The sequence below is a fragment of the Martes martes genome, assembly GCF_963455335.1.
Source record: "Martes martes genome assembly, chromosome: 9".
NCBI lineage: Eukaryota > Metazoa > Chordata > Mammalia > Carnivora > Mustelidae > Martes > Martes martes.
Window position 1 is genome coordinate 37,969,320 of NC_137896.1, and position 18,747 is coordinate 37,988,066.

General features: G+C 38.6%; 1 protein-coding gene across 1 annotated transcript in view; it reads right to left on the reverse strand.

The window, feature by feature from the left end:
* The window catches only part of SEL1L2 (SEL1L2 adaptor subunit of SYVN1 ubiquitin ligase), a 113,924-nt gene that overhangs the window by 15,633 nt on the left and 79,544 nt on the right, over nt 1-18,747 (reverse strand). The window contains exons 7-15 of the mRNA XM_080814495.1: nt 17,783-17,836; nt 17,279-17,338; nt 17,107-17,188; nt 15,638-15,792; nt 14,884-14,940; nt 8,330-8,398; nt 7,330-7,407; nt 2,940-3,002; nt 2,291-2,378 (exon numbers count right to left, since the gene is read on the reverse strand). Of these exons, the coding sequence (XP_080670621.1) occupies nt 2,291-2,378; nt 2,940-3,002; nt 7,330-7,407; nt 8,330-8,398; nt 14,884-14,940; nt 15,638-15,792; nt 17,107-17,188; nt 17,279-17,338; nt 17,783-17,836 (706 nt within the window). The remainder of the gene's footprint in view (nt 1-2,290; nt 2,379-2,939; nt 3,003-7,329; nt 7,408-8,329; nt 8,399-14,883; nt 14,941-15,637; nt 15,793-17,106; nt 17,189-17,278; nt 17,339-17,782; nt 17,837-18,747) is intronic.

Here is an 18,747-nt window from a genome sequence, read left to right on the forward strand (position 1 = left end):
AGAGGTGGTCTCTGAGGACCGAGGACATCAGGACTCGGCTCACCATTCTTGTCTTTCCACATCAGGAGACCAGTGGAGCTTCTCCCAGTCATAATTACAGAGTTTGGAGCAGGTGAATCCCAGTTCCAGGAGGCCCTGCTCAGACTGAACTCATACTTGGAGCAAGGAGAGGCATTTAGGGCTAGGGTGGAAAATCAGCACGCTCTTAGCAGCTTGTCCTGGCTCTCTCATTACCCTTTGTGAGTTGGGCACCCTCTAGGAACTTCATTTGTAAAAGGAGAGGGTTTCACTAGATGGTCCTTAACTTGCCTTCCAGCTCTTAACATTTCATAACCTTTAGAAGCAGTGCCACTAAGAGCAAACACTCTGGAGGCAAATCACTTGGGTTTGAATGCCAGCTCCACTAACCATGTGATCTTTGGCAAGCTGTTGGACCTGTGATGTGCCTCAGTTTGCTCATCGATAAACTGTAGGATACCCCCTAGACATGTTGAGAGGACCAAATGAGTAGACACACATAAAGACTTAATAAATATTAGCCATTGCTATTACTCTTATTCTAGAAGCTGGAGGAATCTGAGAGATCCTGGGCCTGGGACCTGGAATGAACTAGAAGAACAAGGCCATTTTGGCAACCACCCAAAACAATATAAAACAGTCCATCATCCTGGGCTACTGTGGAAAATGCCTGCTGATGATGCAAACTCTTGCTGCCCTAGCTCTGCCTCTGAAATGAAGGACTTAGTGGAGATACTCGGGTATGTTCAGATCTCTTGTTACTCACCTTGGGCACTCCCTCTCTCAATCCCCACAGAGTATTACAAACTTTCATGGCTTTCTGAGACCTCCTACCCCAATCACTTTACCTTTGTTCTCAGAAGACAACTTGGTGGTGCATAGTTCATTGAGGAAATTTTCTTTTTTAAAAAATATTTTTTTAATTTATTTATTTGCGTGTGAGAAAGAAGGAGAGTAAGCATGAGCAGGGAGGAGGGGCAGAGGGAGAGGGAGAAGGAGAGGAAGAAGCAGACTCCCAGCTGAGCAGGGAGCCCCACGTGGGGCTTGATCCTAGGACTCTGGGATCATGACCTAAGCCAAAGTCAAACTGACTGAGCCACCCAGGCACCTAAGGAAATTCTTACATTGTCTTTTCTCACTTGCCTGTCTCTCCCTCCCTCCAGATTTATATCTGTACCATCCTTTCCTCCAACTCTCCAGTCTTTGAGGGTGAGAAATCCCTCCTCTTTATTAAAACTAAGGAGGCCTCCACCTACCTGGGTGCATTCAGATCCTAATGCAACTCAACTTTTTCTAGAATCTCTTCATCAATTATCTCATCACTCCCAAGACACATTAACCATCTCCATTGGCTGGCTCTTTTCTTGCCAAAAATTATACCCAGGTGTCTCATCATCTTAAAAAGAACTCACTCTTGGTTCTTGATCCCCCTCATGCCACTGTTCCATCTCTTTTCTTCCATTTAAAGGCACACAATTTCCAAGAATATTTTTATCCATCTACTTTCTCACCTTCCATTCATACCTCATTCCATCATATCTGGCTTCTACCCCAACCAGTCCAATGACCACACAAATATTCCCTATATTGAAAGTCCCATTGATTCTTAGCCTTTTCTTTTCTTTTCTCTTTTCTTTCTTTCTTTCTTTCTTTCTTTCTTTCTTTCTTTCTTTCTTTCTTTTTGTTTTGTTTTTGTTTTGAAGAAGCAGGCTTCTCATTGCATTTCACAGGGAGGCCCATTCATTTATTGTTTCTTGAAAGTACCATGCTATGGTTCCTTAAGATCACTTCTCCCTTCTATTACTCTGACCATGTCTTTTCAGTCTTTTCATGACTATTCTTTCTCCGCCCATCTTTTCAATACAGCACTGAGGACCACCAGATTTCTGACCATGGCCCACTGTTCCTCTCATGATCTCTTTTCTTTTTGCACTCTCAGCTACTTTTAACTAACTCCTCTACATTGATGCCTCCCAAATCCTCTCTCCAAGTCTGACCCTTCTGGTGAGTTTCATACCTGTTTTTGGGTATGCACATTTGCTATCACAAGGCACCTCAAACTCAGCCTTTTCAAAAGTGAGTTTCCTCACTGTACCTCCTTGCCTCCTCCCTCAATTGGTGTCCTTTAAGTCTTCAAATGCATCCTCATAATGCTGCCTCAGTATTCTGTCTAAACCAATCGCTCCAACAATTTGATCTTTGTAAAAAAAAGGAGTAGAACGAATAATGCATTTGTCATTCTTGGTACAGCAGCCATATTTGTAGCACTTACAGTAGTACATGAAGCCTAATTGAAACTGTGCATTGGGCCATCCTTTCTCTGCAGCTTTCTGAAAATATTTAAGTGCTTCAGCATAATTCTGCAAGATAATTACATTCTATTACTCAAAGGTGTATGTTTAACTCCATGGTAACAATTGCCTTCCACTTAAAAAAAAAGGATAGATAGTGCTTTATGTGAGTTAGGCTAATTAAAATAGTATCAGAAGTGTTATGCATTTTATTTCATTATTATGTTAGATTCTATTAGGAAATAATTATCTCATTTTCACTGTAAATTATGTCTTTTCCTACCCTGACAGTAGGTTTTGTTAGATATTGGGGGAGGGTCACTTGAAAGACAGAGGTTACACTAAGAAACTAAATTTCTCTATCAGAAAAAATCCTCAGGGGTTGTTTGATTTCTAAGGTTACTTAGAATCTATAATTCTAAGATATAATTAGGGTTGTTATTCTTGTCACAAATTTGTTGTATTTCTCTTTGGCAAATGATTCCACTGAATTATTTTCTAGTGTCAAATATGATAGTTTGGCAAACCAGGTATTAGAGACTAATTCCTTTTAGTTAGTCAACGATCATGAATTTTACCCTATTAATTGCTAGAAATACGTTGAAAAGATAGAAAAATTATTTAACTTACCACAGGAACTCCTTTCCCATAAAAGTAAAGAAGACCGAGCCCATGAAGACCAATTGCATTGCCCTGGAACAGTTTTAAAAATCCAAGTAAAGTCCCAGAACAATTCATGATAAGAAAAATTATGACAAAATCACCTTAAATATTTAAAATTAAATATTAAATTAAATATTAAATCAAGACAAGTTAATCAGGCAGTTGGTAAGTTATTCTGTCTCTCTCTAGTTTCTCCTTTGAAACCTTCATAACCCCCTTTGACAAGAAAAGAGGGAAGCAAAAGTCAAATCTTTTCTCCATTCTTTCATCCTCAGTTTATTTAGTGCTTGCTTTGTGCGTGACTCTGTAATAGGTGTTGGACTGTGGTAGGAGGTGAAAGTTGAAAGATGAACAATGATCCCGGCCTCAGAGAGTTCACAGGCTTGTGGGCTCCGATCAACTATAGTGCCTCCTAAATAGCCATGTCAAATGTGGTAAGTCCTATAGTAGAACCAGATTCAGAAATGCTATGGACACCTAGAAGAGGGATACTCAACTGCCTAGATGAGGCTAGGGACTGAGGGGATTGAGTTGTTAAAGGTGGTTGACATTTGAACTTGGTTTTGAGGGATGTGTAGGAGCTTTTCCAGAAGGGAAAAGTCTATCCAGACACTTGTTACCTGCTTTGGTCAAAGGAGGTTGACCTAAATGGCCAAATAACATTTTAGAGAGTCTGTGAATTTCAATCATTGGTATATGCTTCTTTATTCAAATTTAACTGCTTATAACATCATCAATGTCTTCTTTTCCACTTGATGCTAAATTAATTACCTTTTTTTTCTAATTAGTATTCCAAAGAGTCTAAGGAAGGGAGTTTTTGGCATGTTTTAGCATTTAACACATGTTCAAAAACATTGGTATTTAGCATATCAATCCAGGATAAAGAGTAAACCTTAAAAGTGACTTCCCTAACCAGGAAACTCACTTTTCTTTTTGTCTCCCATCATGCATTTCACCCTTCTGTGACTGAATGAGGAGGCACATTTGGCCACTTGGCTGTCATTCAGCAGATTTGTAGGTTTGCTTTACAGACTTATAGCATTTCCTCAGGAACTCAAATTTTGATTGAAAGCTCTCCATATTTCTTCTTACCTCCTAAATGGAGTTATTGTGGATGCAGCCAGAGTACCTCTCAGTGACACAAGAATAGCACATCACTAGAAAAGGCATGGTTGAAAAATAATTTAAAACTCCGACGTTTGAGCTTCTGCATATCAAAGGGCCAGCTATTGTAAGAATTCTTAAGGATGGTCCAGCTGTATTTTAAAAAGATGTAACACAACTGCTCTCTTCTTCCCGCTTGTCCCCTGACTACATCTACCTGTGGTCCTAGGATGCTTGGGATAGTCTGGTCTGGAGATAGTAAGGCCTGCTGTGATGGATGTGGTTAAGTCTAGTGAGTCTGTCTTCTAACTATCCTCATTTTAGGTGTTGAGAAAAATGGAAGGGAAGGGAAATGAGAAGAGGGAAGGAGGAAGGGAGGAAATAGGGGACGGGTTCTGACTTTTGACTCACCGACTGTTTAAGGACCAGAGGGCTTATTTTTAACTTTCAGGTCAGGAGTAGCCAATTCAGATATACCTCCAGGAACCATTAAGGTAATGTAAGAAGTACACTGATCTGGGTGATAGAGTGACAGGGACTGAGGGAAAGGAGAGAGTTCCTGCCCTGTCTAAAGGCAGCAGCAGCCCCTCCGCTTTCTGCTCCAGGCCACCGGTGTGACATGGAATGGCAGCCTCATACGGTCAGCTCTTTCCATTTTCCAAGGAAAGCTGGATGTCCAGACTTTTATATGAGATTTCCTAATCTTTGTTACTTCAGTACAGTTGACATATGGTGTTCCATTAGTTTTAGGTGTATAGGATAGTGATTTGACAACTCTGTATGCATTATGCTGTGCTCACCACAAGTGTAGCTACCATCTGTCACCATGTGAGATTGCCTGATTTCTGAAACACCTTCTGGGCCAAACGAAGCATATGTATAGGCAATCCCCCCATATATAACTTCCACTTTAGGGCTCAGTGCTCTTGCTTAGGTTAATGAACATGAACTGAGAGAGCAGATGGTCACTTATTTGTTAAGTATTTGATGAACCTCTACTATGTACTAAGACTACTGTCCTCCTAGTTGAGGAGACATGGTCTCCAGACACTAGGAGAGAAGGCACAAGGTGGAAGCATTGAAGTTCCAGCAGTACAGAGACTGAATGTGGGGCAAGTGCAGAAAAGGGAAAATTATATGAACCAAGGTGGGTAGAGGTGGGTTTGCAGAAGGAGAGAGGATTGAGCTCTCTTCTGGGGGATGGGTGAGATTCAGAATGGGAAATTTGGGGAAGGAAGGCAAGAGGACAAAAGTGTGGAGACAAGGATGGGCCTGATGTGTTCAGAGGTGTGAAAGAGAAAAGCAGAAGGGGATGCCTGGGTGGCTCAGTCTGTTAGGTGTCTGCCTTCAGCTCAGGTCATGATCCCAGGGTCCTGGATGGAGTCCCTCATCAGGCTTGGGGCCTGCTTCTCCCTTTGCCTGCTACTCCCCTTGCTTGTGCTCTCTCTATCTGACAAATAAATAAAATCTTTTTCTTTTTTAAAGAGAAAAGTAGAAGCATATGGTCCAATATGGACCCAACAGGATAACTGCTCATGTTTCTGAGTAAATATAAAGACTGTAGTTTTGCATCCTGGTACTGATATGCCTTAAAACCAAATTTAAAAAGATGCATTACGTGTGTGTGTATTTGTATGGATATGCAGAGTGGAAGACAGAAACCCTTTACTTTGGTAATGACCCCAAGTGAGAAATCTAATAAACCATCCAGGTGATGATTAAGGCATATATGGTCATGTCCCCCTGATGCCATTCAGAATAATTACCATAAAGATGATTTCAGATTTTCTCTGTAAAGAAAGGTAGCTCAGGTTTAGAACACAAGTAGCTCAGATCCCTGCTGGTCACACAGCCCTGAATAGCTTGGGAGCTGGGTTAATTTACACATCCAACTTCCTGGCATTATTCCTTTGGGCTGACAAATTCAGCATTATTTGCCAGATTATAAGAGACCTTCCTGTTACATTAGCCCACCTCTTTTTCAGTCTGCTTTACCGTGTCATCCTAATCTAATGGTACTCCAGATAACTAGCCTGCTGAGCAAGAATTTCATACAAATTACAAGGGAGAGGAGCGGAGTACCAGCCTTCTCAGTAATTTACACCACAATAGCAGCAGGTCCGAGGTGCTAGTCATTTATAAATAGGCTCCTAAAGCAGCGTGTGGGCTTTTAAACACTGAGAGCAGTTGAAAATATTCCCCGATTTGAGCACATCTTTACTCCCAGTGTTGCAGTACGGGGTTGTAAGACTACACGGTGCTTCCTACGGTGTAGGGTTAGGAAGTTTATCAGGGCCATTCCCCAACATTAGGCTGATGGGTGTTGCAATGAGGTTGTTCTTAATGCACTGAAGGGATTCATAGTAGTCTGCTACATTTTATCAGACAGATGCCAGGCTCACTGAGCCCAGGAATCAAGACAAAAATTTTCATGGCAGGAGCCCTGTTATTCCATTTTTATATTCCCTCAAGGTCCAATCAGTTCTGCCTTGGATATGCTTTGAAGTTCATGCCACCTCACTGGCCCCAAACTGCAAAAGATAATAGCTGACACACTGTCTGCTGTAAGGCACTGCTTTCAGGACTTCGCAAGATGAGGCCCATAAATATTAACCCATTAAATCCTGGCAACAACAATATGAGGCAAACTTATACACCCATTTGACAGATGGGGAAATCGAGGCACAGAGAGATTAAGTAACTTGCCCATGGTCACACAGGCAGTATGCTGCAGGGCTGGCATTTAAACCATGGATTCTGCCCCCAGAGCCATGCTCTCAACCGTCTTGTCCTGTTCCCTGTTTGATGATCTCCTGCTTGGGCCAGGGGAGATTCTGGCCTCTGGCAAAGATCAAACTGGAAAAAACTGGGCATTTCTTACTTGTCTTTGTCCTGAACTTACTGCAGACATTCTTTGAGTTTTCCCTTCCTCTGTCCTTGTCCTTTTTATTTCCCGTTTCCTGGGCTAGATGGCCTCACCTGCTGCACAGGGGAGGGAAAGCTGAGATTTGTCTGGCCTCCTGCTAGAGCAGCATATGTCACTGCCATTTTTTATTTACCAAGAAGACAAGTGACGTCTCCCCCTATCCCAATGCCATATTTTATTGTCAATGATATTCTTCTTCTCCAGGACACAAAACTCCCAGGCTTACTAGCTGAACACAAGGCTTTGGAATCAACTCTTCGACATCAGTCTGCATGTAACAAAAGCCAAATGTTTTTCTGTACTTACAGAAATGGGCTGAAGACATACCTTACTGGCTGCCATGGAAAAGTATTTGAAGGCAGTAGCATTATTTTGTGGTGCTGCAGCATTCCCTTCTAAATACATCTAAAAAAAAACAAAAAACAAAAAACCAACCAAACAAAAAGATCATGTAATAAACTATGGAATCTGCGGGTGATTAAAAAATGTTTTGGAGCTACATAGACGTGATGGTTGCACAACATTGTGAATGCAGTAAATGCCACTGAATGATAGACTATGGTGAATTTTATGTTACTTGAATTTCACTTCAATTTTAAGAAAGAGAAAAACTAAGGAAATAATCTCTTACATACATTCTGGAGTGACCTTGCTGGAGGGCAAAGAAATGGACCCTGTTGGTGTTTTCTCACATTTCCTTTCATCTCAAGTTGTTTGTAGTGCTTTGGGAAGTAGCGCATTTGTCCCCATGGTTACTAATGCAAATTGGCTGCAGGGAGCCAAGGGCAGCACTTGGGGGAGTCAGTGGTCTTTGAAGGAGGAAAAAAAAAAGAAATGTGCCTCTTTAGAGGAATTGCCCACAAAAGTTGCTCAGCATCTGAGGAAGATCCTCCCTTGATAAGGGCCCAAGGATGGATTTTAGTCAGCCTAGAGCTGGTTCTCATTCCCACGGTGTAGGAAGGAGGCACCTCATTCGGTGGAAGCCTATACTAGTTAGATGTTCAACTGACCCAGATGTCTTGTTACATGGCAGAGCAGGGGGTCATGGGGGTGGTAGGGATCTCTGAACTACACTCAGTCCAGGAGCCCTGGGCCAGGTGCAATTTCAAGGCTACCTCTGGTGCCCCAGATAGAGGCTGCTGTTGTATGGGGCTTTTTCTCAAATGGTCATCTCAAGTATACTATCCTCAGTCTGGAGTGGAATGCCTTGGTCAGCTGCTTCCATGAAAGACATCTGTCGTGCTATACTGGGTTCAGTTTGCTGGTACCATTAGTTTCTTAAGATTTTTAAGCAATGAAAAAATACCAATCAAGATGAAGCATGTACCTTTCCTATAAATGCCATGGCATTTGCACTCCCAGCCTTTGCTGCCTTTAAGAAGTAGTATAATGCTTTCTGGAGAGAAAAGGAACAGTATTACTGACAGTCACATACATACCCTATGAAATGTCTCTTCAAACCAAACTTTATTTCATTTAACATGCATTTTTAAAAAATCTATGAAATGCCTACACTTTTTAAGGCACTATTCAAATGCTATTTCAACCACAAACCTGAAGAGTTTATTTTAAAAATTTTAAAATGTGAGGGCTTGTTTCTTGCATGTGGAAAGGCATGATGGGCATGTGGCTTTGTGGCGGACAGATGGATCCCAGCTCTACAACCACATAGTCTATTATTTTGAAAAAGTATGCCTTGATATTGATACTATGTACTTATTTTATAAGACAGTTTGTATAATTTGGTAGAATTGGATATGTAGCTTTCTAATGTTTCTAAGGCAGAGTGAGTGAAACAACGCACACCTGGCCGCCTGCTGAGACAAGGTCTTTTTACAGAGGTAAACTTCAGCCCCATTCTTCCTAAATCAAAAGCAAAGGACACCAGCCAGCCTCTGATTCTCTTTAGGTCAGAACACTGAATGAAATGCTCAGTCTAGCACATATAAGGGTCGACCTGAGCCTTGTTACCCTATTCCCTAGGCCTCATTGTGACCCCTCAGAAGTTCTCCTCAGAAACCACATGAAGCATTAACAGAAATCCGCTGCAGGAATGAGAAATGAAGATCCTCTCTGAAGTGTCTTTTTAGGACACAACTCTTCTGCTCTTTAAAAAGCTTTGACTAGGTTGACATGCAAGGATCTGGTCCTTCTCAAAAAGAAGAGGAGGTTTAAGGAAGAAACATGAGTAGTTCTTCTATATGTAAAATTTACTCCAGAAATATTGCCAATTTATCTGTTTTTAATAACACCCTTGTTATTAAAGTCAGTCTGCTTTGTGGACACAACTAAATATAAACGCCACCAGTGCTGCATCTCACTACACCATACACCCATACATCCATCCATCTCTCCTAGTCTTCATTTATTTTTTCAGAAACTTGATTGAAAGTGCTATGCATATGGTATGTATATGGTTTATGGTATATGGTAGCTTGTTATTATAAGTAAGTCACAGAGGAATAAAAAAACACCATCCCTACATTTTTTCCCTATCAATACTGCTGAGAAGAAAGGCATATATGCGAGTAGCAATGACAGTAAGTGATAGTTGGGATAAAAGGAACCCCAAAAAGAATGAGAGAGGTATGGAATAACAGAATTATACATATGTGTTTTACAAGCTTTGTCTTACCTAATCTTCACAACATCACTAGAAGGAAGGTACTATTAATATTTGAGCCAATTTTGTGACACTCAAAGTCAAGCAGCGGGTACCAGAGTCACATTAGTAGCATGATTCCAATTTCCATGCACTTAGTACTCTGCTTTCACATTGTCAAGAAAGAGGACTCAAATGGCAAAGGTCTTATAAAAGATGGACAGGATTCACCAGTGCCGAGGGCATCATAGGTTGGAGGAATGACATGAGCAAGGAATAGAGATAGAAATGTCCAACATATGTCTGGGAAATAGTAATTACTTCAGTATGGTTGAAGCAGAGTATCTAAAAGTTAGGACTTGCAAGAATATGATGGGGCCTTATTATAACAATTCTGAGTACTAGGCCAAGACTTCTATTTTATATGATAGAAAAAACAAGCCATTGGAAATTTATGAGCATAAGGGAATCTTGAAACAACAAATACTGTCCAAAATGTCTGGGAATAACCTAAGTGTCAGTTGGATAGGGGGAAATTGTAGCAATGTATGATTTATCAATCATCTATCAGTAAACAAATCAACTGTATGATTTACTAATCACATTTATCAGACCCCACTAACACAGAAAATAAAGGTATTTCTTAAGAATGCCTCCACTGAGCCAAGACACAAATATACATGTAGGTGACTGTCATGGCATGCACCCATAGATTTAAATGTCTGAACTTAGCACAGTGTCTACTGTATATGAGGCACTTGGGAAATATTTCTGGAATGAATGCATGAGGGAGTAGATGAAAGGGTAAGTTTATAAATCTCTAAAAAAAGAGAACTGGATTTTAAGCTTTATAGTCCCTTATAACTTTCATACTATGATCTGTGAAATAATTTTCACTGTCCAGTTTCAGAATTTGGCTTGCAAAATATTTGGCAATAGAAAATTCTGGGAAAAAACTGTCACTCTGAGAAGCTATATTTGAACTGTTAAAAGAAAACAAGCAAATAAGAATCAGAAGAAAATAAGAACCCTGGAGTTTTCCCCATCTTTCAATATAATGATCCCATAAAGACCAAAGGAATTGAAGCTTTCTCTAATTTCCCCTTCTACACTCTTCTACTCTCATGGCTTACTTAGCATTGCAGTTCTCTTTTACTTGTCTTTAAATTAACCTGCCTTTAGTGCTATTGCTTTAATTGTATGCACATTTACTAAACACTATGTTAAAGTTAAAAGTATCATGCAATCTACTTTGATGAGTCCTTCCTCTGAAAGAGTTAAGTATCCATCAATCCATCCATCCATCAATCCATCCATCTACCCATCCATGCATCTACTCATCCATCCATCAATCTACTGTGGTCTGGATATTTGTGTGCTTTCAAAATTCAAATTTTAAAGGCCTGATACCCAAAGTGATGGTATTAGGAGGTGGGCCTTTGGAAGGTGACTGGCACCAAGCCTTCATGAATGGGATTAGCACCTTTATAAAAGAGGCCTTAGAGAGCTAGCTCGCTCTTTCTGTTATGTGAGGATACAATGAGAAGTCCATAAATTAGAAGAGGGCCTTATCCAACCATGCTGGCACTCTGATCTCAAACTTCTAGCCTCTGAAATGTGAGAAATAAGTTTCTGTTGTTTATAAGCCACCCAGACTATGGTATTTTTGTTACAGCAGCTAAAACAGACTAAGACACATCCATCCTTCCTTCAAATACTTACTGAGTACCTATTGTCGTGTTTTACTGATTCTATGATATAACCCCCACATACACTTTAATCAGGACACTTCTTACTATCAACGGCATCATGTAATTTATATTGGCAATGTTTTTCTTTCTCAATAGAACATAAAGTATCTTATAGTTGATGGGATCTTAGATAGGATGAAATATAGTATGTTTATGTGAAGTGAAATTTTATTATTTAAACACCTAAGTTCTTACAACGAGCATAATTTTTCATTGGTTCAAGAAAATCCCTAGGTTTAATCAGTTTGTAATATTTCCTCTAGAATGAAATGCCAAGAAAATGTATTATTTAAAAAATATTTATGAATACTTCTTTTATCTCAAAATATGTAAATCAACCTGAAAAGGGATGATATTAGCACCTGTCTTTTTAATGGGTATTAGAGTAGACAAAGCAGTTGCCCTTACATATCTGATATTATGCCTCTGCTAGGTTTAATTTAATTATGCCATATCCACTTTAATAATATGCACCCAAATACCCAGCTTTCCTAATCCAATTCATCCTGAGCCTGTATAAATTTAGGAATGCAAATTACATTAAAATGTATGTGTAGAAATTCAAGATAATGTAATCAAGGATTGCATACACAATATTTCTCAGTAATTAAGAATTTGGTAGTGGGGGAGGGAGAGGTGAAAATGTTGCCTAAAAAAGCCAACTAGTTATTTCCTGGTATTTTAATACTTTGCCGGGCAGTAAACTGGGCATTACTTACAATTATAAAGAACCTTACATTAATAATTTTCTTCGGTGGATTGAAGCATTAGCATACTGGCTCAAGTGGTGGTTCTCAGACTGAGGACCAACATATAATGTTTACAGTGCTATCATTCATTCATTCATTCATTCATTCACAAAATACCAAGTACCTAATATGTACTATCAGAGTAAAGGATACATAGGAATGAGCAAGACAGATAAGAGCTTACATTCCACTGTGGGGAGACAGCAAACAAGATCAATATAATTCGGGGGTGATATGGGAAAAGGAAAACAAAAACTGTGATAGGATAAGTGGTGGAGAGTAGAGTTGATCACAGAAGTACTCTCTAAGGAGGTAAGTCTTGGAAGATGAGAGGCCAGCCATGGGAAGAGCTATAGTAACAGCCTTTCAGAAATTGGGTTTATCCTTTTAACTTCTCTCACTCCCATGCCACTTCAAGTTGATCCTGGTACAGCTAAGCTGTGGTAAGGTGCAATGACCACAATACTTTGCAGTTGTGCCTATTAAGGGAAGTCCTTTTTCCTATCCCTTCAATGTTGGCTGGCCTTGTAATTTGCTTTGGCCAAAAGAATGTGGTAGAAGTGGTTTGTGAGTTCCAACTCTCAGCCTTAAGAGACTTTTGTGCTTGTCTTCTTAGAATCCTGGGCTGCCATGTGAAAAGCATGGGCATAGCTGGCTGAAAGCAGGGAGCATATGGAGAGAACTCACAGATGAGGTCATCACAAACCAGTCAACCCTGGCCAATACTCTACAGATGCATGAACAAGTCTAGTCAAGATTGGTTGAGCCTGGCTGGACCAGAAGAATTACTCACCTGAGGCCAGCCAAAACTGCTGACCTGGTAAAATCATGAATTAAATAACTGGTGGTTGTTTTAAGCCATATAATTTGGGGAGTGGTTTAGGATGCAGCCTAAACTAACCCATACATAATCAGTCTTAAGGTTTGAAACCTTGACTGGAACCCTCCATGCAGGTTTGGGTTTATTAGGTTAAGGAAAGCTGGAAGGACAACCCCCCGGCACCTCTCTGATGGTTCTGGAATTAAACCAGACTTTTGGCAATGTCTGGATGGGAAGCACGGAGCCCAAGCTGACCACTTGAAAGTTAGAGCTGAAGAAACCCAATTACATCATTCCTTCTTTTTGTTTTATAAATGAGGAAACTAGATTTTAGAGGCTGTATACTATCCTCCCTACTGCCACAACCCCCAGGTTAAAAGGAAGTAAGGTTTGATGGAAGAATGCTGAAGCCCAAATTTCACATTCTGATTCTTAACAACATTGCTACTCAGCTGTGATACTTGAAACAATTTACTTCATCCCTCCAGAATCAGCTCCTCATCTGTAAGACAGAGATAATAAAACCTCTGTGAATGAGCCCGTAGGATAGCCTGACTGGGCTCCTTGGTGTTGCCCAAGTGTCTGGCTATTGCCACTACAACACCAGAGTCCTTCACTGCCAGCCCTGGGATTATACTTCATTCTCCTCTGGAGGCAGCTTCCATCTGGTATTCACAATGGTTGGAGCTTCCCTGGAGTATTTAGCTTTGTAGAGCTTTTATGTACTCTGCAAAGATTGATGGGTATTCCCTACAGCTGGGGTTTGGGTGCCTTCATACCCAACAGAATTTCATGCTTATGGAAAATGGGTAATTCTTCCTAGTTTATGTATCTGTTATTTAACATGAGAAACTCATTGCAGGCTGAAATCTGACACAGGAGGAATATTGTGAATCTAGAATGTCCCATCAAAGAAGCTAGAACGTTGGTTACGATGAGGATTAATAAACTCTGAAGGCCTTCAGTTGAGCTGTCTTAAGATGCATGTGCTTATTTCAATTGCTACTTGTTTTATCACATTTTATGAAATTAACCTTGACATTTAGCCAACGTGTACTCTATCTCATATAAAACACAAGTTACACTCATAAAAACAATATAAAGTGAAATGAACAGTAACAACAGATTACTCTTTTATGTAACCACCTTATTAAAGTAGTTATTTCTATTGCTTAGCCTTTGGGACTATGTTGAAATAGGGTATGTGTTCCTTGGAGACAGTGAGCACGTGGCTCCTATAAAATGAGAGGGACTGCAAAACCATCTTTTATAAAGAATCCCAGTTACTTCCTCATATCTGGGGAGATCTATGGCCTTGAAATCATAGACTCTAGACGAGACCTTATCCCCTGGCTCTGGTATCTTACTGAGATCTTGTATAGGTCAAGCTTATTTGTTCTTTCCTCCACTATAAATTTGAATTGTTAATTAGTCTTCTAACCTCCCTGGGATAAGGTAAGGTTAAGCAAAATGACTGAAAGGAGCTTTGCAAATTTATAAAGATATTTAATAATATTTCTAATTATATTGTAGGCAGTCTGACCCTTAGCAAGAAACTCCCAGGTGGAGTTTCCACAGCTGGCTTTTGGGGAATGGGTGTGTCCAAGGCTGGCTGGTGAGGGTATCTACTTTACCTCACCCCAGTTAGGGAGGGAAGAGGCTAGGTTCAAGGGGAACATGGAAACTCCCTGGTCCCAAATGCTCTTTCAGGACCCAAATGCTCCCTGGACCCAAATGCCTCTACTCCTTAGTATTTAGAGGTAGGTAGGAAAAGAACTTCCTCTAGTGAACTTTGTTCTTTCTCAAAAGCTAGAAAGCTGATCTGACCAAGGATGTAGCAATGGGCTCTCCCCCAGCAACTTTTCCATGCCCTCCTCCTCTCTCTTTGCCTCCCTTACCCCACCCTCCTTTACCACTCACCTCCCTACCCCACATAACTGAATCTTGAGACTGACTTACATAGTAATCCTGATCCAGACCCTTCCTCCCAATTAGATGTAACTGTCCAAGAGATACCTAGAAATGAAAAATTTTGAAAATTATTTAGTAATAGTATTAATTTGAATGAAGAAAATAAGTCAATTATGCCACAATTTGAAAAATAAATGAATAAAAAGGGTGAAAAAAGTGAAGAAAACATTTACTTGGTGATTTTATTATAGTACACTGTTTCAGTTTGATGCAGTTGGCATGTCTAAAAAAGAAGCGGAAGAAAACATTCTAGGCTGTATCTTTTATTGGGTAATTGATTGATGCTGGGCATCTGGCTTCCTCAGTGGCAGGAAGCTGGCCTGCTAGTGTACAGCAACTCCTGGAAACATAAGCCTAGCAGCCTTTACTCTTAGCTCTCAAAATGTCACACAAATGCTGTCCCATTCCCATTCTCAAAGACATAACACTTCTGAATGCTGGTTAAGAGTTTATTCATACTCAACTCAACACTGGATGGTGCTTTTTTTCTACACGTAATACCTAGGCTTTTTACAAGTAAAATTTCTAGGAGTAAATGCAAAAGAAAAAACTGCCATTACTATGACAGGTGGCTCTCCCATAGGCTATAGAGCTGTAAGTAGCAGGGAACAAGAAAAGAGGAGCAGATGTCTCTTCCTGTTCACATTTAGGATGGAGCATTGTTAACCCTTTTAGGACTCAGACAACCAAACCCCTTGTAATTTGTATGTTCTAAAAACCCAGATTTGTTTGTATACATTACTTGTATCTGAACATCTCCTCTTTCTGCCAAAAATTTATAGTATTGGTATATGTCCCAATCCAAAATCTCATTGTTAGAACTCAGATTTTCAGGTCTCTCAGTTAGTCTCACTTTTTCCACTGGAATACCTTCACTTTTTTCCAATTTGTCAGCAACTGTGAACAGATACAAACCAGAGAATAGCCAGACTATACAAGGTTGCAGGAGATAACAGTCAACTTAGAGAAAACACTGTTAGGCCGATTCTACTTAAATTGTGCAGAGATCTGGTCTACTAATAGAAAAAGGACATCTACCGTTAGGAGATAGAAATTTACTGATTTTTATTTATTTGGTTCTGAGAAAAGTGCAAGAAACCTCATTATTTTTTGCAATCCTTACAAAAATTGTATCAACATATATCAGAACCTCCTGAATAGCTTGGCCAAGCTGGCTCAAGGAAAGAAGACAGATGTTAGGAGCAGACAACTGACCTCTACTATCACTGACATTTTCCAAGATTGAAATGACAATATAAGAATAATAATTGCTCCTTAATTACTTCTTATGAATACTCTGAAAATAAATATAAAGATAAATATGTTTGAATAAATCTAACAGAGTATGAAGTTTGAAATATATGTATTTCAATATATATTGAATATGGATATTTCATAATTAATATGAAATTTCAATATATTGAAAATGAATATATTGAATATATAATATATTGACAATATATATTGAAATACATATAGTAATTCCAATTTCATTAAGCATATGAAATGATCTTGTTATATATAACATGTTACATTAAAAAGCAGGTATTTTTCTCTTTTCTTTCTTAGATCCTGATAATACCAAAGATGTGTATTTAGATACTATTCTGACTACAGAAATTAACCATATGGACCTTATCTTATTCACTTATTGGAAGTCTTTTATTTAAAAATCTATTATATAGCCTGGTTCAGTGGTATGTAAGATGAAATGTTACATATGAACTTGAAAATGGTTCTAGAAACATGTATTAATCTCATGCTCTATTTTTTGTAGACAAAGGATAGTGTAATAGAATAATGATTACTTGAGTTGTTCTCAAGTGCAATGATAGAGATTGATAGCATATGTATCTTAGGTCAATTTCTTTGGGAATTTTTAACAGACCATCCCATATTCTAAGTGTTAGAATTAGAAAAACTGTTTAATATTTATTGATGCGCCATTCAAATTCTCAGTTGAAGGAAAGTACCGCACAAGAATATAGGGATGTATTCTAACAAAAATAAAAGATGAGTACATCCATTTAAAGCCTTTGAAAAGTAACTATTAAGAAATTAGAAAACTCTACATTGTATTAAAAGAATTATAACAAATGTTAAAAACATAGTCTTTTAATACTTCCGTAAATATACCAACTGGCATTGATTTATTCTTCTAATTGCTCAGCAAGTCTATTTATCTTAAAATAAATTATGTGAATTACTCACTATAATCTGCCACCTTCTTGTAATGATTTAGGGCAACTTCACAATTCTGTAGAACATTGATTCCTGACAAATATCTGTACCCCTAAAACACAGGCATATATATTCTTAATATTCTGACAGTATTGTATTTATAATGCACCTATTTAGACCCAAGAATATTTAATTTACATACCAAAATCATCTGGGACATCATGCTTCCTCCAGCACTTCCAAAGGTGTAATATATCAGTGCCTAAAGTTAAAAAAAAAAAATCTATATCTACACCCACCATCTAGATTTGAAGCTCAAACCAATCATTGCTTTTCTATTCTTAACCTAGCAATGAACCTTGTACTACTCCAAAATAAATTCTAAATTTTGACCTCTTAATCTGTAAAAATGGCTGACATTTTTGGAGGGCTTAGTGAGTTCTGGAGTCTTTGAAAAGGCACTGAACATGATATTTCATTTAATTATCACAGAAAACCTATGAAGTAGATATTTCCTATCATGGCAAACCTGAAATATGGGACATTAAGAAACTGATGGTATTTTAACCTTAAACTTCTGACTATTGAGCTGGTGCTTTTAACCACCACTCTCAAGTGAGCCCCTTTACCTAAAGAGGAGACTATTCAATAGGTCTCTTTTTTAAAAAATTCAGTTTTGTTCCAGAAAAAAATAGAATGACCTTACCTTGGCTTGATTGTATTCCATTCCTATTCCATAAGAAGACAAAAATCCTAATGCCTAAAGCCCAAAAGAAAAGGAAAACTAAATAAATCTATCTACTTCATAATTATTCTTATTTACATTGGTAAAAGATATTTTCAATGTTGGCTCCATAATAATTTGTATTGTTGGTTTATTTCTTATCCTATGACAAAATGCCTTTTTTCACTTTTGTTTAGGCTGTAAGAATTTGGAAAAGGCAATAGTGGGAGTTTTGTATAATACATGTGAAAATAGGCTAACATTTACTGACCTTTAGCACAAACTATAATAATAAAACATTAGAAACCAATGCTTTTTATATGCTTGCCATTTTTTGGTAATGGAAAACACTTTTTTCCTTCAATATTTTTGAATTTAAATTTGAATATTTTCCTTCATATTTTTAAAAGAAAATATGATAATCATTGAACACTACATCTAAAACCAATGATGTGCTATATGTTGACTAATGGAATTTAAATTAGAAAAAAAAGAAAATATGATAGATATAAAAAAATTCAAACAGGAAGAACTATACTGAATAAAAGTGAAAGTCTGACCACATAGCAAGATGGTGGGATAGGCAGCCTCAGATCTTTTTCCCCTATAGAGACATTGACTTAGCAACAATATATAGTCCAAAAAGTCTTTAGAAACCAGTTAAGAAATAGTAGTAACTCAGAGAAACTCAAAGCAGAGAAAGAGCAATCCATTGAAACATGTAAGAAAAGCCATTTTATTTAACCTGCAATTTTTCCTTCCCTAAGCCAGCACAGCTCAGTGTAATCAGGATAAAATGTCCAATTCAGGGCTTTTCTCTTGGAGGGATAGGGAAGAGTGGAAATTAGGTTCAATGTCCAGCTTTTGGAAGGACAGCCATGGGTCTGATTTCTGTCTTGCCTGACTCAGAGCACTAATGAAGAATGAGTATAATTTGGATTCCAGGG